At 40.0% G+C, this 20,431-nt stretch overlaps 2 protein-coding genes across 3 annotated transcripts; both read left to right on the top strand.

Annotated features, from left to right (window-relative positions):
* On the top strand, window positions 1-4,195 carry LOC120313974 (tissue factor pathway inhibitor-like). The gene is made up of 5 exons (XM_039356534.1): window positions 1-402; window positions 1,429-1,608; window positions 2,331-2,510; window positions 3,567-3,749; window positions 4,025-4,195. The coding sequence occupies exons 1-5, from the start codon at window positions 330-332 to the stop codon at window positions 4,027-4,029; spliced, it is 621 nt and encodes a 206-aa protein (XP_039212468.1). The 5' UTR covers window positions 1-329; the 3' UTR covers window positions 4,030-4,195.
* A 12,239-nt stretch (window positions 4,196-16,434) lies between these two features.
* LOC120313997 (kunitz-type serine protease inhibitor bitisilin-3-like) lies at window positions 16,435-20,431 on the top strand. 2 transcript variants are annotated; one of them, XM_039356588.1, is made up of 5 exons: window positions 16,435-16,651; window positions 17,670-17,849; window positions 18,572-18,751; window positions 19,813-19,992; window positions 20,268-20,431. In XM_039356588.1, exons 1-5 carry the CDS (start codon window positions 16,579-16,581, stop codon window positions 20,270-20,272), a joined length of 618 nt encoding a protein of 205 aa, XP_039212522.1. In that variant the 5' UTR covers window positions 16,435-16,578; the 3' UTR covers window positions 20,273-20,431. The 2 variants fall into 2 exon arrangements, with proteins under 2 accessions (XP_039212522.1, XP_039212521.1); XM_039356587.1 differs by lacking the exon at window positions 20,268-20,431 and having other exon boundaries at window positions 19,813-20,178.

Raw genomic sequence — 20,431 nt, 5'->3', positions numbered from 1 at the left:
GTTTATGGATGACGGGTGGAACTGTACTCAGGATCACTAAGTATGACCTCTTTGTTCCAACCACATGAACGAGGGATTGACTTTAGAAGTCAATAAACGTTTAAGAAGTCAGTCCCTCATTCTGAAGAGGTTTATTGACTCCTAATAACACTCATTGTTCAGTAGTGTTCCCAGTCGGTCCTTGGAGTAACCATTTTTGGATGTGAACATTAATCAGACATTGGGGAACTGGACCTTGGTGTTCTAACCACATGAATGCTCAGATGTACTTCATGTTGGATAATCTATAAAATGACTCAACTCAGCATTGGATACTTGTTTTCATCACCATGATTCGTTCAAACTTCATGCTCCTCACTTTTGGACTGCTCATTTTCTGCTTTCGGGATGCCTCTTCTGTAGGTAGGTAGCAAGAACTTTCTTTTCCTTCCAAACCTATGTGCATTCCGCGTGCCACTGCCCCTTTGTCTTCCAAGATATAATCACATGAAGAACCGACTTGATGTTGGAGGGACCTTTAACCCATGGGATTTAGTTTAGGAAGCCAGTTTCTGGAGTGGATCATCGGAAACAAACAGAATAAAAGTCTCTTTTCTTCAGCATTCTGTGTCGGTCCTTAGTTCTGGGTAATCATTTTGGGATGTGAGCATTTTTCAAATTTGGGGGAAGTGGAGATCTTGACACAGTATAAAAAGGTTAAACAAAATCTGAGTGGAATTTTGTTTCATTTCCTTTTCGATATATTCCTTTACATATTATCCTATGAATAATATATTCTTCCTAAAACCTACAGCTACTGTTTGTTGTACATCAACAAGGAGCAACAGATGTAGAGCAATGTATTTGGGAACTGGAATATAAACATGTGATTTTTCCAACTCTAAGCAGACGCCATAAATACTTAAACCAGATTGAAGAGAAGGTATATGTGAAGTCTTTGGAAGAGGAGGAAAGAGGCTGGCCCCATCACTCCTCCACTTTCAGGTGCCCCTTCTCCCAGTGTTGAATGCCCAGTTCCAGAAAGGTTTCTACTTCAGTTTGCTGGAACTGAAGCCCTAACCGTCAAGCAAATGGGACGAAAGCTCTTCCTAATGACTTTCTCAGTCCATCCCAGAAGTCTGGAATGGAAGCGCTAGGCATCTTCTTAGGGGTAGATCAGCTTAAGTCTGCCAGGCTGCACTTCAGTCCTTGTAGGGCTTCCAATGGCAATTGGCAATGACTCAAATCTGAATGTTCGCATTATGTTAGGGCAACGTATTTTCACTTTTTATGAGATTTGGAGCAGATTACTCAGGATCTTCTTTTCCAGTTCGATGCTCAAATATTCACATTGCCCTGGACACTGGAGTCAGAACAGTTTATTTTCATGCGATGAACTTGTGGGTTTCCTTTAAAGAGACTGTCTTATTTTCTTCTTTTCACTTTCAGGTATATATCCCGCAAAATGTACATATGAACCTACAATAGGAATTTGTTTCTCTCCTACTCTTCGCTATTTTTTCTACCCACCAGAAGCGGCATGTATGATGTTCACTTATAGTGGATGTGCAGGGAATGACAATAACTTCTTAACTTTGGAAGAATGCATAAGAGAATGCAAAAGATTTGGTAAGAAAGAAATTGAAATCTTTTTTTGGCACACAAACATATATAAAAAAACATTAATAGCAAAGCTATAGCAAATATTTTTTCCTAAAATCTACAGTTACTGTTTTTCGTAGATCAACAAGAAGCAACAGATTCAGAGCAATGTATTTGGGAACTGGAAAATAAACAATATATGAATTTTCCAACCTTAAGCAGACACCACAAATACTTAGACCTGGTTGAAGAGAAGGTACTTGCAAACTCTTTGGAAGAGGAGGAAAGAGAATGGCCCACCTTCCCCTCCACCTTCATGTGCCCCTCCTCCCAGTGTTGAATTCCCAGTTCCAGAAGCATTTTCTTCGTCTTTCTGCGGGAATTCAAGCCCCAACTTTCAAGCAAACGGGATAAATGTTCTCCCTGATGACTTTCTCAGTCCATCCCAGGAATCTGGGATCTCAGGAATGGGGGTTTGATGCCTCTTCTTAGGGGTAAAGCAGCTTGTGTCTGCAATTCAGTTCTTTGAGGACTTCTAATAACAACTGGCAATGACTCAAATTGGAGTTTTCGATCTATGTTAGGGCTGGCAACTTGTTTTCACTTTTTCTGAAGTTGGAGCAGATCTACTTTTCCAGTAAATGCTCAAGTATTCACATTGCCCTGCACTCTGGAGTCAGAACCCAATATATATTCATGCAATGATCTTCAGGGACAGTCTGTCTTAATTTTCTTCTTTTCACTTTCAGCTGACCCTCAAGAGATATGTTTGCAGGATCCAGAAGCAGGACGGTGCAGTGGTACCTTTCCTCGTTTTTATTATAACACAGCAATTAAGAACTGTGAGGAATTCGTTTATAGTGGATGTGGAGGAAATGAAAACAACTTTCTAAATTGGTATCAGTGCAGAGCTGCATGTCAAAATTCAAGTAAGGAAGACATTTTAATCTTTGCCTTTGCAACAATGGCATTTTAGTCTTGTCCGGCAATCATTGATCTGAAAGCTCGAGTCCCAAAGTTACCTTGATCTCAGTTCTTCAATCCAGGCCCTGAACTAGGGAGAGGAGCTTAAAAGTGGGCGGAATCAGCAAAATCAGATCTTTTAAAATGGTAAAAATGCAAAAAGAAATTTCCTAAAGAAGTGCTATAAAGGTAGCCTTCTTCTTTTTACTATTTTTTTTGCAGTTTTGTGTCTGCACTCAATCAATAAAAGGGAATCATCTTGGAATGAAGCAAAATACTGAATGATCAAAGAAAATTATAGATTCCTCACAGGAACAGTCAGTTGTTGTTCACTTGTGAGACTTTGCTTGACTCACTCTCTGTAATAGACCTGGCATATTTTGAGTGTACTGGCTACTTTCCTAACTCATCCTATTTCCTCTGCCACCGCTGTCCCCCTTTTTGTTTATAAGCGGTTCATAAGTCTTATTATTGAGCTAAATTATAGAGACCTACTTGATTCCAACCTTTATAGAAAGACAATAAAAATTCAATTTTGGGGATCCATCATAAGTAGACTCTGCAAATACTTAAATCTGGGTGAAGAGAAGGTCCATGTGAAGTCTTGGGAACTTCCACTTCCAGGTGCCCTTCCTCCAAGTGTTGAATGCCCAGCTCTAGAAGGGGTTTCTCCTTCTGCCTGCTGGAATATAAACCCTAACCTTCAAGCAATTGGGAGGAAACCTCTTCCATGAGCTCCTCCATCCATCTCAGAAGTCTGGGATCTTAGGAATGGGGATCTCGTGCCTCTTCTTAGCTGCACTAATGGCAAGTGGCAATGACTCAAATTTGAGTGTTCTCGTCATGTTAGGGTAGGCAAATTGTTTTCACTTTTTCTGACGTTTGGATTGCTCAGGATCTACTTTTCCAGTAGATGCTCAAATATTCATGTTGCCCTGCACTCTGGATATATTTTCATGTGATGATCTTTTGACTTTCCTTAAAAAGGACAGTCTGTCTTATTTTCTTCTTTTCACTTTCAGTTATTCTTCCTCCGAAATGTCTGCTTGATCCAGTAATAGGATGGTGCTGGTCTCCTTCTGTTCGCTATGTTTTCAACGCGGTTGATGGGAAGTGTATGGTGTTTCTTTATAGTGGATGTCTAGGGAATGAAAACAACTTCTCAACTGAGACGGAATGCCTAAGAGAATGCAAACCTACTCCTGGTAAGGAAGTTTTGCAATCTAGGTCCTGAACTAGTATTAGGGGAAACTGGAGCTCATCATTGGGATCAATCAGTAATCATTTAGAAAGTTAAAAACACCAAAAGAAATTTCATAAATAAGTGCCCTAAAAGTAGCCTTTTGTTTTTATGGTTTTCTCTGCAGATGGTTATGTGAGCATTTCCACATTCGAATGGACAATGGGAATCACATAGCGATTACGCACACTATTGAAAAATCTACTGCTGACAATTTGATTTTCATTGTCTCCTTTCCAGGGTAACACTGACTACAATGCTTGATTGGATTAATAGAATCCTTTGAGAGGGGCTGGATTCAGCAGCTGAGGAAGGAACCGAAACTTCCATGGACTCTCCCACTGAAACACTTTGCATGCATTGAATTCTAAGCATTCTCTTAAATAAACATACAAATGCTTTGAACCACAACAGTCTTTCTCTAAAGCAGTGTTTCTCAACCTTGACAATTTTAAGGCATGTGGACTTCAACTCCACCCTATGGTTGAAGGATAGTGAGAATGATTGATGTGTATCCATGGGATACAGGCAGCACACAAAACCATGCACCCCCTGGGTTCGCAGAAAAACCCTTCTCCACGGAACTGGTCCCTGGTGCCCAAAAGGTTGGGGGCCTCTGGTTTAGAATATATGTGTCCTAATGAATACAAAGTGAATGAAAGTGATTCAGTCTAGTGTAGTATATTTATGGGAAACACATTACTAAACATGAATAAGTGAATTCTTAATAATGAGGAAGGCAAAGAATTAAGAATTCTGGGTAGATTAGATGAGACTCTAGAAAGAAAGAGGTGAGATCCTCGGAATATGGAGTTGGTAAAAAGAATGTTGGTTTGTCGAATAGAAAGATACAGAGAGTGGAGGGGAGGTGCTGCAGTCTTTCTAGCTCTGTCCTTATCCCTTTCTTCATGAATTCAACTTAATTAGGGTACATTCCTGACTTATTTGCTATGCTCCATAAAGCACTGTTATGGATGACGGGTGGAACTGTACTCTGGGTCCCTAGTTATGACCTCGTTGTTCCAACTACATGAATTCCCAGGACTACTTCCCTATTGAACAATCTATAAAATGGCTCGACTCAAAATTGGATTCTTGCCTACAGCACCATCTCTTCTGGAGATGGGTAGACCTTTCTTTCCCCCCCCCCCACACCTACGTTCAATCTACTTGCAACCTAAAAATGCTTTTTCAGGAGGCAACTGGACTTTCTTGTTTTTTTTAAAGACATTTCACTTCTCATCCAAAAAGCGTTTTCAGCTCTGACTAGATTGTGGGGAAATGGAAAGGATTCTACTCCTTGCAGACAGCTGGTCATTTGCATTCCTTTAGAGCAGACATGTCAAACCTGCGACGTTACGTGAGATCACCCAACATATCAGAGTTTTTTCTCCATTGCTGGCAATGGGGTGGGCACAGTTACCTGGTGACATGTCTGGCCCGTGGCAGTTTGACACTCCTGTTTTAGAGAGTCGTTGAGGCCATTTGGAGGTTTACCTGGGCCCTCAGGGTCACCAGAATGGTGCAAATGGGTGTGGAGCCTTCTTGGAACTGTGTAGACTGGAGATAGATGATGTTGTATCCCTCCCCCTCTGTTGAGGGAGGGAAACTGACCCTTCCCTTCCAAGAAATGTGTCACATTAACAACAGACTTAATGTTGGAGGAGCCACCACAATATGGCATACACTATAGCAGTGATGGCGAAACTTTTAGAGACTGAGTATCCAAACTGCAACCCAAAACCCACTTATGCATCGTCGAGTGCCGGGTGGGTGTGGCCCAATGGCTGGGTGTGGCCAGTAGGATGGGCATGGCCCATTGGGTGGGCGTGGCTGTGGTGGTAATGGCAGACTGGGTGGGACTAAAAAGTTCAATCAATCAATTCCAACTTTGCAAGATCTTTTTTTTTCCCGCAAGATGCTGAAATTGACTGATTGAACCTTTTTTTTTTTTTTTGCACACGGTGGTGGAGGCCTAAACTGAAAAGGTTTTATAAAACCCAGCTGAAGGCCTAGGACCGGTCTGAGTGCTGCCTCTGGCACCCGTGCCATAGGTTCACCACCACTGCACTATAGGAAGCTCTGTTCTGGAATGGATCATCCAAAACATACAGAATAAAAACTTTCTGCAGTATTCCCAGTCAGTCCGTAGTTCTGGGGGAACCATTTTGGGATGTGTGCATTATTCAAATATTGGGGAACAGGATAGTCTGACACAGTTTAAAAAGGCAGAACTAAATCCAAGTAGAAGTTTTCTTGCAGTTTCTTTCCTATGAATAATAATAATTTTATCGTTTTAGCTATTTTTTGTACATTAAATAATGTTCATGTACTATTTTTGTACACCAACAAGGAGCAACAAATGCAGAGCAATGTATTTGGGAACTGGAATACATACGTACATATACATACATACATACGTACATATTTTGAGGAATGCCTTACTTCGTGTTTGGAAAAAGTATTATTTTAGATTGAATTATAAAATACCTATCTGGGGGATTCCCAGACATGCAATTGAGGGAATTTCTAAGGGGACAAATTTCGATAAAATCTCGTATAAAGAATTGTTAATTTGGTCTGGTTCGAATTGGCATTTGAAATCCCTAGATCAGTGATTCTCAACCTTTCTAATGCCGTGACCCCATAATACAGTTCCCCATGTTGTGGTGACCCCCAAGTGGGTGTGGCCACCAATAAGAGGGAGTAGGACAGCTACGGAAAAAGAAAAAAAATGGCGGACAGCATGGTTTGGTGACCCCCGTGAAATGGTCATTCGACCCCAAATGGGGTCCCGACCCACAGGTTGAGAACCACTGCCCTAGATGTATTAAGGCAAGAAAATACTCTACAATCATGGTTTCAATACTTACAAATAGTGGATAGATGGACTGTAGATAAAAAGAGGGAATAACATTAGAAGATAAACAATTGGTTATTCAGAATAAAAATCAGAGTCAGGCCCATATAAAAAGAATTTACAATGTTTTATTAAAGTTAGACTCGGAAACAGAATTGGTTAAAGACTGTATGATTAAATGGGCTCAAAATATACAGGAACTGATTTCACTGGATTTATGGGAGACAATTTGGACTAGAAATGTTAAATTTACACAAGCTCAAAATTTGAGAGAAAATTTTTATAAAATGTTTTACAGATGGCACTTAGATCCTAAAAAATTATCTTGTATGTATCCTAACATACAGCCCAAATGTTGGACATGTGGCAATAAAGATGCGACATATTTTCCTATTTGGTGGAATTGTAAAAAAGTAAAGGCATTTTGGATTATGATTTGGTGGAACATTCAAAAGATTTTTAGAAGGAAGATAAAGTTTACTCCTCAAATATTTTTATTGGGTATCTTTGTGGATTTAAATGATAAAGAAACTATTTTGATGTTGACTTTATTAACTGCCGCAAGGTTATTAATAGGTTTATATTGGAAGAAAGATTCTTTGCCTACTTTAGAAGAATGGGTATTTAAAGTATCTAGTTTTGAAGAGATGGCAAAAATTTCTGCCTATTTAAAGGATCATACACAAGAAAGATATATTACTGTATGGAGAACATGGATAGAATATATTCAGAAAAAGTATGGAACTAAAAAGTTTCATTTACTTTATGAATGAATATTATAGTAAATATTACAGAGAATTGTCTTATAGGCTATTGGAGTTAAAGGTTAAGTATGATATATATATATTTATTATTATTATTATTTCTTTTTTTCTTTTTTTTCTTTTTTCTTTTTCTTTTCTTTTTTCTTATTATTATAAATTCTTTTAATTATTAACCCTGTATTCTGCTCTGGGAAGTGAAGGGAGGGGGGTTGGGGGTGGGAGGGAGGAAATGTGGGGGGGGGTAAGTGTAATATAGATAATGGTTGCTTATAGGGGTGCGGCCTGGGCACTCCCCTTATGCTGCGTTCATGGGTTTGATAGGGATGAGAGGTGGGCAAGTGTAGAGAGGAAGTAGGGTAGTGAGAGGAGAAGGGAAGGGGAAGAGAGTAGGATGGAAGGTGAGAAAGAGGAGGGAAGTAGGGAATGTTTTAAGAGAGGGTGGACGCGGCCTGGGGGGAGTGCGCAGGTCGTAATAATGTTTATTTTATCTTAAAATTGTATTGTATATTTTTTTTAATAATGTTTATATGGAAAAAATAAAAAACTTTCATTAAAAAAAATACATACATATACACACACACATATATACACATACACATATACATTTATTTTTATTTATTTTTAAAATTTATAAGCCGCCCCACTCCCGCAGGACTCTGGGCGGCTAACAATAAAAGCACCACCAAAGTCCGGCTGCATTTCCTACAATGGAAACAAATAAAAATAATAAAATTTCCCTCTCATAGCCCTCAACCTGTTTCCCTTGGGAATTTGGGAGAAGGGGAGTGAGAGTGATGTAATGGTACATTGGAATGATCTTGGAAAATGAGAGAAAAAATTGTTACCTAGTTAAGGATCAGATAAATGCTAGGGGAAGCCCATAGCTAAGTAACAATTTAGAAGAGGTTCACTCTAACTTATCAGGTGGTTAAAATGAGACAGTGGGAAATTCGTACTTTTTGACTTGCAAGATTCTCTTAACGCAGCCTTACAATAAAGTGGAATAAGCTCACAATTTTTCCAGTCTGGTTTTGCTGGGGTGGGGAGGGGGGGGTTACATGAGGCCAGAGTCAAAGTCACAAGGTTCAGATCAGAAGGAAAGGCACACGGGGAATGGTAAGCAATCGGTTGTTGCCAATGGAGAGGCTTGAACTCTATGCTCTTCTTAAATAAAAACGGTCCCAGTGTTGCTTATTTGAAGGAATGAGGTTCCTTTTTTGCAAGGAGTCTTGCAGAATGTTCTTGCTCTGCTCTGCTCTACTGTCCGAGTGGTGCACCCTTGCTCAAACTCCTCATCTTCAGATAGCAATAGCAGCACCAGCATCACACGCACAAATGTCTGGACAGCACAACTTTGTCTTCCTTCAGCAACTCAGGCAGCAGTTCTTCCAGGTTTTCTGGAATGCTCATTGTTGGTCTCCTTATCAGAGGTAGAGCTGGCCATAAATGTGAAAAAATGTGTACTAAAATAGGAGAACATTTTAAAATTTGAACATATTCAAATGCTGGTAGACAGTAGGATAAAAGTTTGTGCTCGCCTATAAATCATGAAGTAAGAGAAAAATGACTGTAATAAGAGTGTGCTTTTGTCTACTTTGTTATATGGAACTGAAAGCTGGGAAGCCTGGCAGGGACACCCCAGGAAGCTTAACTATTTGTATGGTAGAGCAACAAGGAATAAGGTCAAGACTTTGTGTTGTGGAATGAATGAATACAAAAGTGAATTAAAGTGATTCAGTTAGGTAGTGCAAATAAATGGGAATGAAATTGCAAGAGGAGTAAATGAAGAAAAAGCAAATTGTTCATGAGGCGACACAGAGTTAGAGTCATGGTTGGATTAGACAAGACTATGGAACCAAAAAGATGAGAACTTTCATTGTGTAAATATATAGCAGAGTATGGAGCTTGTAAAAATAAAGGTGGTTTGCAAGGAGAGAAAGATAATAAGGGAGGGGAAATGGTGCTAAGTAATTATACCTCTTTCCTTTTTATCTCTTCCCTCATGCCTTCACTTTAATTAAGGTACAATTGCTTACTCATTTGCCATGCTCTGTGTAGACCTGTTTATGGATGACGGGTGGAACTGTACTCAGGATCACTAAGTATGACCTCTTTGTTCCAACCACATGGACGAGGGATTGACTTTAGAAGTCAATAAACGTTTAAGAAGTCAGTCCCTCATTCTGAAGAGGTTTATTGACTCCTAATAACACTCACTGTTCGGTAGTGTTCCCAGTCGGTCCTTGGAGTAACCATTTTTGGATGTGAACATTAATCAGACATTGGGGAACTGGACCTTGGTGTTCTAACCACATGAATGCTCAGATGTACTTCATGTTGGATAATCTATAAAATGACTCAACTCAGCATTGGATACTTGTTTTCATCACCATGATTCATTCAAACTTCATGCTCCTCACTTTTGGACTGCTCATTTTCTGCTTTCGGGATGCCTCTTCTGTAGGTGGGTAGCAAGAACGTTCTATTCCTTCCAAACTTATGTGCATTCCGCGTGCCACTGCCCCTTTGTCTTCCAAGATATAATCACATGAAGAACCGACTTGATGTTGGAGGGACCTTTAACCCATGGGATTTAGTTTAGGAAGCCAGTTTCTGGAGTGGATCATCGGAAACAAACAGAATAAAAGTCTCTTTTCTTCAGCATTCTGTGTCGGTCCTTAGTTCTGGGTAATCATTTTGGGATGTGAGCATTTTTCAAATTTGGGGGAAGTGGAGATCTTGACACAGTATAAAAAGGTTAAACAAAATCTGAGTGGAATTTTGTTTCATTTCCTTTTCGATATATTCCTTTACATATTATCCTATGAATAATATATTCTTCCTAAAACCTACAGCTACTGTTTGTTGTACATCAACAAGGAGCAACAGATGTAGAGCAATGTATTTGGGAACTGGAATATAAACATGTGATTTTTCCAACTCTAAGCAGACGCCATAAATACTTAAACCAGATTGAAGAGAAGGTATATGTGAAGTCTTTGGAAGAGGAGGAAAGAGGCTGGCCCCATCACCCCTCCACTTCCAGGTGCCCCTTCTCCCAGTGTTGAATACCCAGTTCCAGAAAGGTTTCTCCTTCAGTTTGCTGGAACTGAAGCCCTAACCGTCAAGCAAATTTGACGAAAGCTCTTCCTAATGACTTTCTCAGTCCATCCCAGAAGTCTGGAATGGAAGCGCTAGGCATCTTCTTAGTGGTAGATCAGCTTAAGTCTGCCAGGCTGCACTTCAGTCCTTGTAGGGCTTCCAATGGTAATTGGCAATGACTCAAATCTGAATGTTCGCACTATGTTAGGGCAAAGTATTTTCACTTTTTATGAGATTTGGAGCAGATTACTCAGGATCTTCTTTTCCAGTTCGATGCTCAAATATTCACGTTGCCCTGGACACTGGAGTCAGAACAGTTTATTTTCATGCAATGAACTTGTGGGTTTCCTTTAAAGAGACTGTCTTATTTTCTTCTTTTCACTTTCAGGTGACCGTCGTGACATATGTTTGCAGGGTCTAGATGTAGGACGGTGCAGTGGTTCCTATCCTCGTTTTTATTATAACACAGCAACTAAGAACTGTGAGGAATTCGTTTATAGTGGATGTGGAGGAAATGAAAACAACTTTGTATATTGGTTTGTGTGCAGAGCTGTATGTCAACATTCAAGTAAGGAAGACATTTTAATCTTTGCCTTTGCAACAATGGCATTTTAGTCTTGTCCGGCAATCATTGATCTGAAAGCTCGAGTCCCAAAGTTACCTTGATCTCAGTTCTTCAATCCAGGCCCTGAACTAGGGAGAGGAGCTTAAAAGTGGGTGGAATCAGCAAAATCAGATCTTTTAAAATGGTAAAAATGCAAAAAGAAATTTCCTAAAGAAGTGCTATAAAGGTAGCCTTCTTCTTTTTACTATTTTTCTTGCAGTTTTGTGTCTCCACTCAATCAATAAAAGGGAATCACCTTGGAATGAAGCAAAATACTGAATAATCAAAGAAAATTATAGATTCCTCACAGGAACAGTCAGTTGTTGTTCATTTGTGAGACTTTGTTTGACTCACTGTCTGTAATATACCTGGCATATTTTGAGTGTACTGGCTACTCTCCTAACTCATCCTATTTCCTCTGCCACCGCTGTCCCCCTTTTTGTTTGTAAGCGGTTCATAAGTCTTATTATTGAGCTAAATTATAGAGACCTACTTGATTCCAACCTTTATAGAAAGACAATAAAAATTCAATTTTGGGGATCCATCATAAGTAGACTCTGCAAATACTTAAATCTGGGTGAAGAGAAGGTCCATGTGAAGTCTTGGGAACTTCCACTTCCAGGTGCCCTTCCTCCAAGTGTTGAATGCTCAGCTCTAGAAGGGGTTTCTCTTTCTGCCTGCTGGAATATAAACCCTAACCTTCAAGCAATTGGGAGGAAACCTCTCTCATGAGCTCCTCCGTCCATCCCAGAAGTCTGGGATCTTAGGAATGGGGATCTCGTGCCTCTTCTTAGCTGCACTAATGGCAAGTGGCAATGACTCAAATTTGAGTGTTCTCGCCATGTTAGGGTAGGCAAATTGTTTTCACTTTTTCTGACGTTTGGAGTGGATTGCTCAGGATCTACTTTTCCAGTAGATGCTCAAATATTCATGTTGCCCTGCACTCTGGATATATTTTCATGTGATGATCTTTTGACTTTCCTTAAAAAGGACAGTCTGTCTTATTTTCTTCTTTTCACTTTCAGTTTTAGTTCCTGAGAAATGTCTACTTGGACCAGCATTAGGAGTATGCTGGTCTCCTTCTGTTCGCTATGCTTTCAACGCGGAAGATGGGAAGTGTATGGAGTTTCTTTATAGTGGATGTCTAGGGAATGAAAACAACTTCTTAACTGAGGCGGAATGCCTAAAAGAATGCAAACCTACTGGTAAGGAAGTTTTGCAATCTAGGTCCTGAACTAGTATTAGGGGAAACTGGAGATCATCATTGGGATCAATCAGTAATCATTTAGAAAGTTAAAAACACCAAAAGAAATTTCATAAATAAGTGCCCTAAAAGCTGCCTTTTGTTTTTATGATTTTCTCTGCAGATGGTTATGTGAGCATTTCCACATTTGAATGGACAATGGGAATCACATAGCGATTACGCACACTATTGAAAAATCTACTGCTGACAACTTGATTTTCATTGTCTCCTTTCCAGGGTAACACTGACTACAATGCTTGATTGGATTAATAGAATCCTTTGAGAGGGGCTGGATTCAGCAGCTGAGGAAGGAACCGAAACTTCCATGGACTCTCCCACTGAAACATTTTGCATGCATTGAATTCTAAGTATTCTCTTAAATAAACACAAAAATGCTTTGAACCACAACAGTCTTTCTCTAAAGCAGTGTTTCTCAACCTTGACAATTTTAAGGCATGTGGACTTCAACTCCACCCTATGGTTGAAGGATAGTGAGAATGATTGATGTGTATCCATGGGATACAGGCAGCACACAACACCATGCACCCTCCGGGTTCGCAGAAAAACCCTTCTCCACAGAACTGGTCCCTCGTGCCCAAAAGGTTGGGGGCCTCTGGTTTAGAATATATGTGTCCTAATGAATACAAAGTGAATGGAAGTGATTCAGTCTAGTGTAGTATATTTATGGGAAACACATTACTAAACATGAATAAGTGAATTCTTAATAATGAGGAAGGCAAAGAATTAAGAGTTCTGGGTAGATTAGATGAGACTCTAGAAAGAAAGAGGTGAGATCCTCGGAATATGAGTTGGTAAAAAGAATGTTGGTTTGTCGAATAGAAAGATACAGAGTGGAGGGGAGGTGGTGCAGTCTTTCTAGCTCTGTCCTTATCCCTTTCTTCATGAATTCAACTTAATTAGGGTACATTCCTGACTTATTTGCTATGCTCCATAAAGCACTGTTATGGATGACGGGTGGAACTGTACTCTGGGTCCCTAGTTATGACCTCGTTGTTCCAACTACATGAATTCCCAGGACTACTTCCCTATTGAACAATCTATAAAATGGCTCGACTCAAAATTGGATTCTTGCCTACAGCACCATCTCTTCTGGAGATGGGTAGACCTTTCTTCCCCCCCACACACACCTACGTTCAATCTGCTTGCAACCTAAAAATGCTTTTTCAGCTCTGACTAGATTGTGGGGAAATGGAAAGGATTCTACTCCTTGCAGACAGCTGGTCATTTGCATTCCTTTAGAGCAGACATGTCAAACCTGCGACGTTACGTGACATCGCCCAACATATCAGAGTTTTTTCTCCATTGCTGGCAATGGGGTGGGCACAGTTACCTGGTGACATGTCTGGCCCGTGGCAGCTTGACACTCCTGTTTTAGAGAGTCGTTGAGGCCATTTGGAGGTTTACCTGGGCCCTCAGGGTCACCAGAATGGTGCAAATGGGTGTGGAGCCTTCTTGGAACTGTTGAAAGGACTGTGTTGTAGACTGGAGATAGATGTTGTATCCCTCCCCCTCTGTTGAGGGAGGGCAACTGACCCTTCCCTTCCAAGAAATGTGTCACATTAACAACAGACTTAATGTTGGAGCAGCCACCAGAATATGGCATACACTATAGCAGTGATGGCGAAACTTTTAGAGACTGAGTGTCCAAACTGCAACCCAAAACCCACTTATGCATCGTCCAGTGCCGTGTGGGTGTGGCCCAATGGTTGGGTGTGGCCAGTAGGATGGGTGTGGCCCATTGGGTGGGCGTGGCTGTGGTGGTAATGGCAGACTGGGTGGGACTAAAAAGTTCAATCAATCAATTCCAACTTTGCAAGATCTTTTTTTTTCCCGCAAGATGCTGAAATTGACTGATTGAACCTTTTTTTTTTTTTTTTGCACACGGTGATGGAGGCCTAAAGTGAAAAGGTTTTATAAAACCCAGCTGAAGGCCTAGGACCGGTCTGAGTGCTGCCTCTGGCACCCGTGCCATAGGTTCACCACCACTGCACTATAGGAAGTTCTGTTCTGGAATGGATCATCCAAAACATACAGAATAAAAACTTTCTGCAGTATTCCCAGTCAGTCCATAGTTCTGGGGGAACCATTTTGGGATGTGTGCATTATTCAAATATTGGGGAACAGGATAGTCTGACACAGTTTAAAAAGGCAGAACTAAATCCAAGTAGAAGTTTTCTTGCAGTTTCTTTCCTATGAATAATAATAATTTTATCGTTTTAGCTATTTTTTTGTACATTAAAAAATGTTCATGTACTATTTTTGTACACCAACAAGGAGCAATAAATGCAGAGCAATGTATTTGGGAACTGGAATACATACGTACATATATATACATACATACATACATACATACACACACACACACACACACACACACATATATACACATACACATATACATTTATTTTTATTTATTTTATTTATTTTTAAAATTTATAAGCCGCCCCACTCCTGCAGGACTCTGGGCGGCTAACAATAAAAGCACCACCAAAGTCCGGCTGCATTTCCTACAATGCAAACAAATAAAAATAATAAAATTTCCCTCTCATAGCCCTCAACTTGTTTCCCTTGGGAATTTGGGAGAAGGGGAGTGAGAGTGATGTAATGGTACATTGGAATGATCTTGGAAAATGAGAGAAAAAATTGCTACCTAGTTAAGGATCAGATAAATGCCAGGGGAAGCCCATAACTAAGAAAAAGAAATTTAGAAGAGGTTCACACTAACTTATCAGGTGGTTAAAATGAGACAGTGGGAAATTCGTACTTTTTGACTTGCAAGATTCTCTTAACGCAGCCTTACAATAAAGTGGAATAAGCTCACAATTTTTCCAGTCTGGTTTTGCTGGGGTGGGGAGGGGGGGGTTACATGAGGCCAGAGTCAAAGTCACAAGGTTCAGATCAGAAGGAAAGGCACACGGGGAATGGTAAGCAATCGGTTGTTGCCAATGGAGAGGCTTGAACTCTATGCTCTTCTTAAATAAAAACGGTCCCAGTGTTGCTTATTTGAAGGAATGAGGTTCCTTTTTTGCAAGGAGTCTTGCAGAATGTTCTTGCTCTGCTCTGCTCTACTGTCCGAGTGGTGCACCCTTGCTCAAACTCCTCATCTTCAGATAGCAATAGCAGCACCAGCATCACACGCACAAATGTCTGGACAGCACAACTTTGTCTTCCTTCAGCAACTCAGGCAGCAGTTCTTCCAGGTTTTCTGGAATGCTCATTGTTGGTCTCCTTATCAGAGGTAGAGCTGGCCATAAATGTGAAAAAATGTGTACTAAAATAGGAGAACATTTTAAAATTTGAACATATTCAAATGCTGGTAGACAGTAGGATAAAAGTTTGTGCTCGCCTATAAATCATGAAGTAAGAGAAAAATGACTGTAATAAGAGTGTGCTTTTGTCTACTTTGTTATATGGAACTGAAAGCTGGGAAGCCTGGCAGGGACACCCCAGGAAGCTTAACTATTTGTATGGTAGAGCAACAAGGAATAAGGTCAAGACTTTGTGTTGTGGAATGAATGAATACAAAAGTGAATTAAAGTGATTCAGTTAGGTAGTGCAAATAAATGGGAATGAAATTGCAAAAGGAGTAAATGAAGAAAAAGCAAATTGTTCATGAGGCGACACAGAGTTAGAGTCATGGTTGGATTAGACAAGACTATGGAACCAAAAAGATGAGAACTTTCATTGTGTAAATATATAGCAGAGTATGGAGCTTGTAAAAATAAAGGTGGTTTGCAAGGAGAGAAAGATAATAAGGGAGGGGAAATGGTGCTAAGTAATTATACCTCTTTCCTTTTTATCTCTTCCCTCATGCCTTCACTTTAATTAAGGTACAATTGCTTACTCATTTGCCATGCTCTGTGTAGACCTGTTTATGGATGACGGGTGGAACTGTACTCAGGATCACTAAGTATGACCTCTTTGTTCCAACAACATGAACGAGGGATTGACTTTAGAAGTCAATAAACTTTTAAGAAGTCAGTCCCTCATTCTGAAGAGGTTTATTGACTCCTAATAACACTCATTGTTCAGTAGTGTTCCCAGTCGATCCTTGGAGTAACCATTTTTGGTTGTGAGCATTAATCAGATATTGGGGAACTGGACCTTAGTGCTCTAACCACATGAATGCCCAGGTGTACTTCACTGTTGGACAATCTATAAAATTACTTTACTCAGCATTGGATACTTGTTTTCATCACCATGATTCATTCAAACTGCATGCTCCTCAGTTTTGGACTGCTCATTTTCTGCTTTCGGGATGCCTCTTCTATAGGTAGGTAGCAAGAACTTTCTTTTCCTTCCAAACTTATGTGCATTCCGCGTGCCACTGCCCCTTTGTCTTCCAAGATATAATCACATGAAGAACCCACTTGATGTTGGAGGGACCTTTAACACATGGGATTTAGTTTAGGAAGTCAGTTTCTGGAGTAGATCATTGGAAACAAACAGAATAAAAGTCCCTTTACTTCAGCATTCTCTGTCGGTCTTAGTTCTGGGTAATCATTTTGGGATGTGAGCATTTTTCAAATTTGGGGAAGTGGAGATCTTGACACAGTATAAAAAGATTAAATAAAATCTGAGTGGAATTTTGTTGCATATCCTTTTAGGTATATTCCTTTATATATTATCCTATGAATAATATATTCTTCCTAAAACCTACAGCTACTGTTTATTGTACATCAACAAGGAGCAACAGATGCAGAGCAATGTATTTGGGAACTGGAATATAAACATGTGATTTTTCCAACTCTAAGCAGACGCCACAAATACTTAAACCAGATTGAAGAGAAGGTATATGTGAAGTCTTTGGAAGAGGAGGAAAGAGGCTGGCCCCATCACCCCTCCACTTCCAGGTGCCCCTTCTCCCAGTGTTGAATGCCCAGTTCCAGAAAGGTTTCTCCTTCAGTTTAACCTTCAAGCAAAAGGGACGAAAGCTCTTCCTAATGACTATCTCAGTCCATCCCAGAAGTCTGGGATCTCAGGAATGGAAGTGCTAGTCATCTTCTTAGGGGTAGATTGGCTTAAGTCTATCAGGCTGCACTTCAGTCCTTGTAGGGCTTCCAATGGCAATTGGCAATGATTCAAATCTGAATGTTCGTACTATGTTAGGGCAAAGTATTTTCACTTTTTATGAGATTTGGAGCAGATAGTAATCAGGATCTTCTTTTCCAGTTCGATGCTCAAATATTCACATTGCCCTGGACACTGGAGTCAGAACAGTTTATTTTCATGGAATGAACTTGTGGGTTTCCTTTAAAGAGACTGTCTTATTTTCTTCTTTTTACTTTCAGGTGTGTATCCCGCGAAATGTACATATACACCTACAATAGGATGGTGTATGTCTCCTTCTCTTCGCTATTTTTTCTACCCACCAAAAGCGGCATGTATGATGTTCACTTATAGTGGATGTGGAGGGAATGCCAATAATTTCTTAACTTTGAACGAATGCATAAAACAATGCCAAAGCGTTGGTAAGAAAGAAATTGAAATCTTTTTTTGGCACACAAATATATATATAAAAAACTTTAATAGCAAAGCTATAGCAAATATTTTTTCCTAAAGCCTACAGCTACTGTTTTTCGTAGATCAACAAGAAGCAACAGATTCAGAGCAATGTATTTGGGAACTGGAAAATAAACAATATATGAATTTTCCAACCTTAAGCAGACACCACAAATACTTAGACCTGGTTGAAGAGAAGGTACTTGCAAACTCTTTGGAAGAGGAGGAAAGAGAATGGCCCACCTTCCCCTCCACCTTCATGTTTCCCTCCTCCCAGTGTTGAATTCCCAGTTCCAGAAGCATTTTCTTCGTCTTTCTGCTGGAATACAAGCCCCAACTTTCAAGCAAACGGGACAAAAGTTCTCCCTGATGACTTTCTCAGCCCATCCCAGGAATCTGGGATCTCAGGAATGGGGGTTGGTGCCTCTTCTTAGGGGTACAGCAGCTTGTGTCTGCAATTCAATTCTTTGAGGACTTCTAATAACAACTGGCAATGACTCAAATTGGAGTTTTCGATCTATGTTAGGGCTGGCAACTTGTTTTCACTTTTTCTGAAGTTGGAGCAGATCTACTTTTCCAGTAAATGCTCAAGTATTCACATTGCCCTGCACTCTGGAGTCAGAACCCAATATATATTCATGCAATGATCTTCAGGGACAGTCTGTCTTAATTTTCTTCTTTTCACTTTCAGGTGACCCTCAAGCGATATGTTTGCAGAATGTAGAAGTAGGACGGTGCAGAGGTTCCTTTCCTCGTTTTTATTATAACACAGCAACTAAGAACTGTGAGGAATTCTATTATGGTGGATGTGGAGGAAATAAAAACAACTTTCTATATTGGCTTCAGTGCAGAGCTACATGTCAAAATTCAAGTAAGGAAGACATTTAAATCTTTGCCTTTGGAACAATGGCATTTTAGTCTTGTCCGGCAATCATTGATCTGAAAGCTCGAGTCCCAAAGTTACCTTGATCTCAGTTCTTCAATCCAGGCCCTGAACTAGGGAGAGGAGCTTAAAAGTGGGTGGAATCAGCAAAATCAGATCTTTTAAAATGGTAAAAATGCAAAAAGAAATTTCCTAAAGAAGTGCTATAAAGGTAGCCTTCTTCTTTTTACTATTTTTCTTGCAGTTTTGTGTCTCCACTCAATCAATAAAAGGGAATCACCTTGGAATGAAGCAAAATACTGAATAATCAAAGAAAATTATAGATTCCTCACAGGAACAGTCAGTTGTTGTTCATTTGTGAGACTTTGTTTGACTCACTGTCTGTAATATACCTGGCATATTTTGAGTGTACTGGCTACTCTCCTAACTCATCCTATTTCCTCTGCCACCGCTGTCCCCCTTTTTGTTTGTAAGCGGTTCATAAGTCTTACTATTGAGCTAAATTATAGAGACCTACTTGATTCCAACCTTTATAGAAAGATAATAAAAATTCAATTTTGGGGATCCATCATAAGTAGACTCTGCAAATACTTAAATCTGGGTGAAGAGAAGGTCCATGTGAAGTCTTGGGAACTTCCACTTCCAGGTGCCCTTCCTCCAAGTGTTGAATGCCCAGCTCTAGAAGGGATTTCTCCTTCTGCCTGCTGGAATATAAACGCTAACCTTCAAGCAATTGGGAGGAAACCTCTCTCATGAGCTCCTCCGTCCATCCCAGAAGTCTGGGATCTTAGGAATGGGGATCTCGTGCCTCTTCTTAGCTGAACTAATGGCAAGTGGCAATGACTCAAATTTGAGTGTTCTCGCCATGTTAGGGTAGGCAAACTGTTTTCACTTTTTCTGACGTTTGGAGTGGATTGTTCAGGATCTACTTTTCCAGTAGATGCTCAAATATTCATGTTGCCCTGCACTCTGGATATATTTTCATGTGATGATCTTTTGACTTTCCTTAAAAAGGACAGTCTGTCTTATTTTCTTCTTTTCACTTTCAGTTATTCTTCCTGAGAAATGTTTACTTCAACCAAAAATAGGAGCGTGCTGGTCTCCTACTGTTCGCTTTGTTTTCAACGCAGCACATGGGAAGTGTATGGTGTTTCTTTATAGTGGATGTCTAGGGAATGCAAACAACTTCTTAACTGAGGAGCAATGCCTAAAAGAATGCAAACCTACTGGTAAGGAAGTTTTGCAATCTAGGTCCTGAACTAGTATTAGGGGAAACTGGTGATCATCATTGGGATCAATCAGTAATCATTTAGAAAGTTAAAAACACCAAAAGAAATTTCATAAATAAGTGCCCTAAAAGTAGCCTTTTGTTTTTATGGTTTTCTCTGCAGATGGTTATGTGAGCATTTCCACATTCGAATGGACAATGGGAATCACATAGCAATTACGCACACTATTGAAAAATCTACTGTTGACAACTTGATTTTCATTGTCTCCTTTCCAGGGTAACACTCACTACAATGCTTGATTGGATTAATAGAATCCTTTGAGAGGGGCTGGATTCAGCAGCTGAGGAAGGAACAGAAACTTCCATGGACTCTCCCACTGAAACACTTTGCATGCATTGAATTCTAAGCATTCTCTTAAATAAACATACAAATGCTTTGA

This window comes from Crotalus tigris, unplaced genomic scaffold (assembly GCF_016545835.1).
Source record: "Crotalus tigris isolate CLP2741 ecotype Arizona unplaced genomic scaffold, ASM1654583v1 scf7180000018825.4774228, whole genome shotgun sequence".
Lineage (NCBI taxonomy): Eukaryota > Metazoa > Chordata > Lepidosauria > Squamata > Viperidae > Crotalus > Crotalus tigris.
Note: the sequence above shows the minus strand (reverse complement) of the source record. Positions and strands in the feature narration are given on the sequence as shown.

Excerpts from the sequence above, each read along its gene's own strand:
- LOC120313974 (XM_039356534.1), top strand. The coding sequence starts at position 330 with ATGATTCGTTCAAACTTCATGCTCCTCACTTTTGGACTGCTCATTTTC. Across the intron at positions 403-1,428 it reads TCGGGATGCCTCTTCTGTAG|GTATATATCCCGCAAAATGT; the intron begins GTAGGTAGCAAG and ends TTTCACTTTCAG. Across the intron at positions 1,609-2,330 it reads AAGAGAATGCAAAAGATTTG|CTGACCCTCAAGAGATATGT; the intron begins GTAAGAAAGAAA and ends TTTCACTTTCAG.
- LOC120313997 (XM_039356587.1), top strand. The coding sequence starts at position 16,579 with ATGATTCATTCAAACTGCATGCTCCTCAGTTTTGGACTGCTCATTTTC. Across the intron at positions 16,652-17,669 it reads TCGGGATGCCTCTTCTATAG|GTGTGTATCCCGCGAAATGT; the intron begins GTAGGTAGCAAG and ends TTTTACTTTCAG. Across the intron at positions 18,752-19,812 it reads AGCTACATGTCAAAATTCAA|TTATTCTTCCTGAGAAATGT; the intron begins GTAAGGAAGACA and ends TTTCACTTTCAG.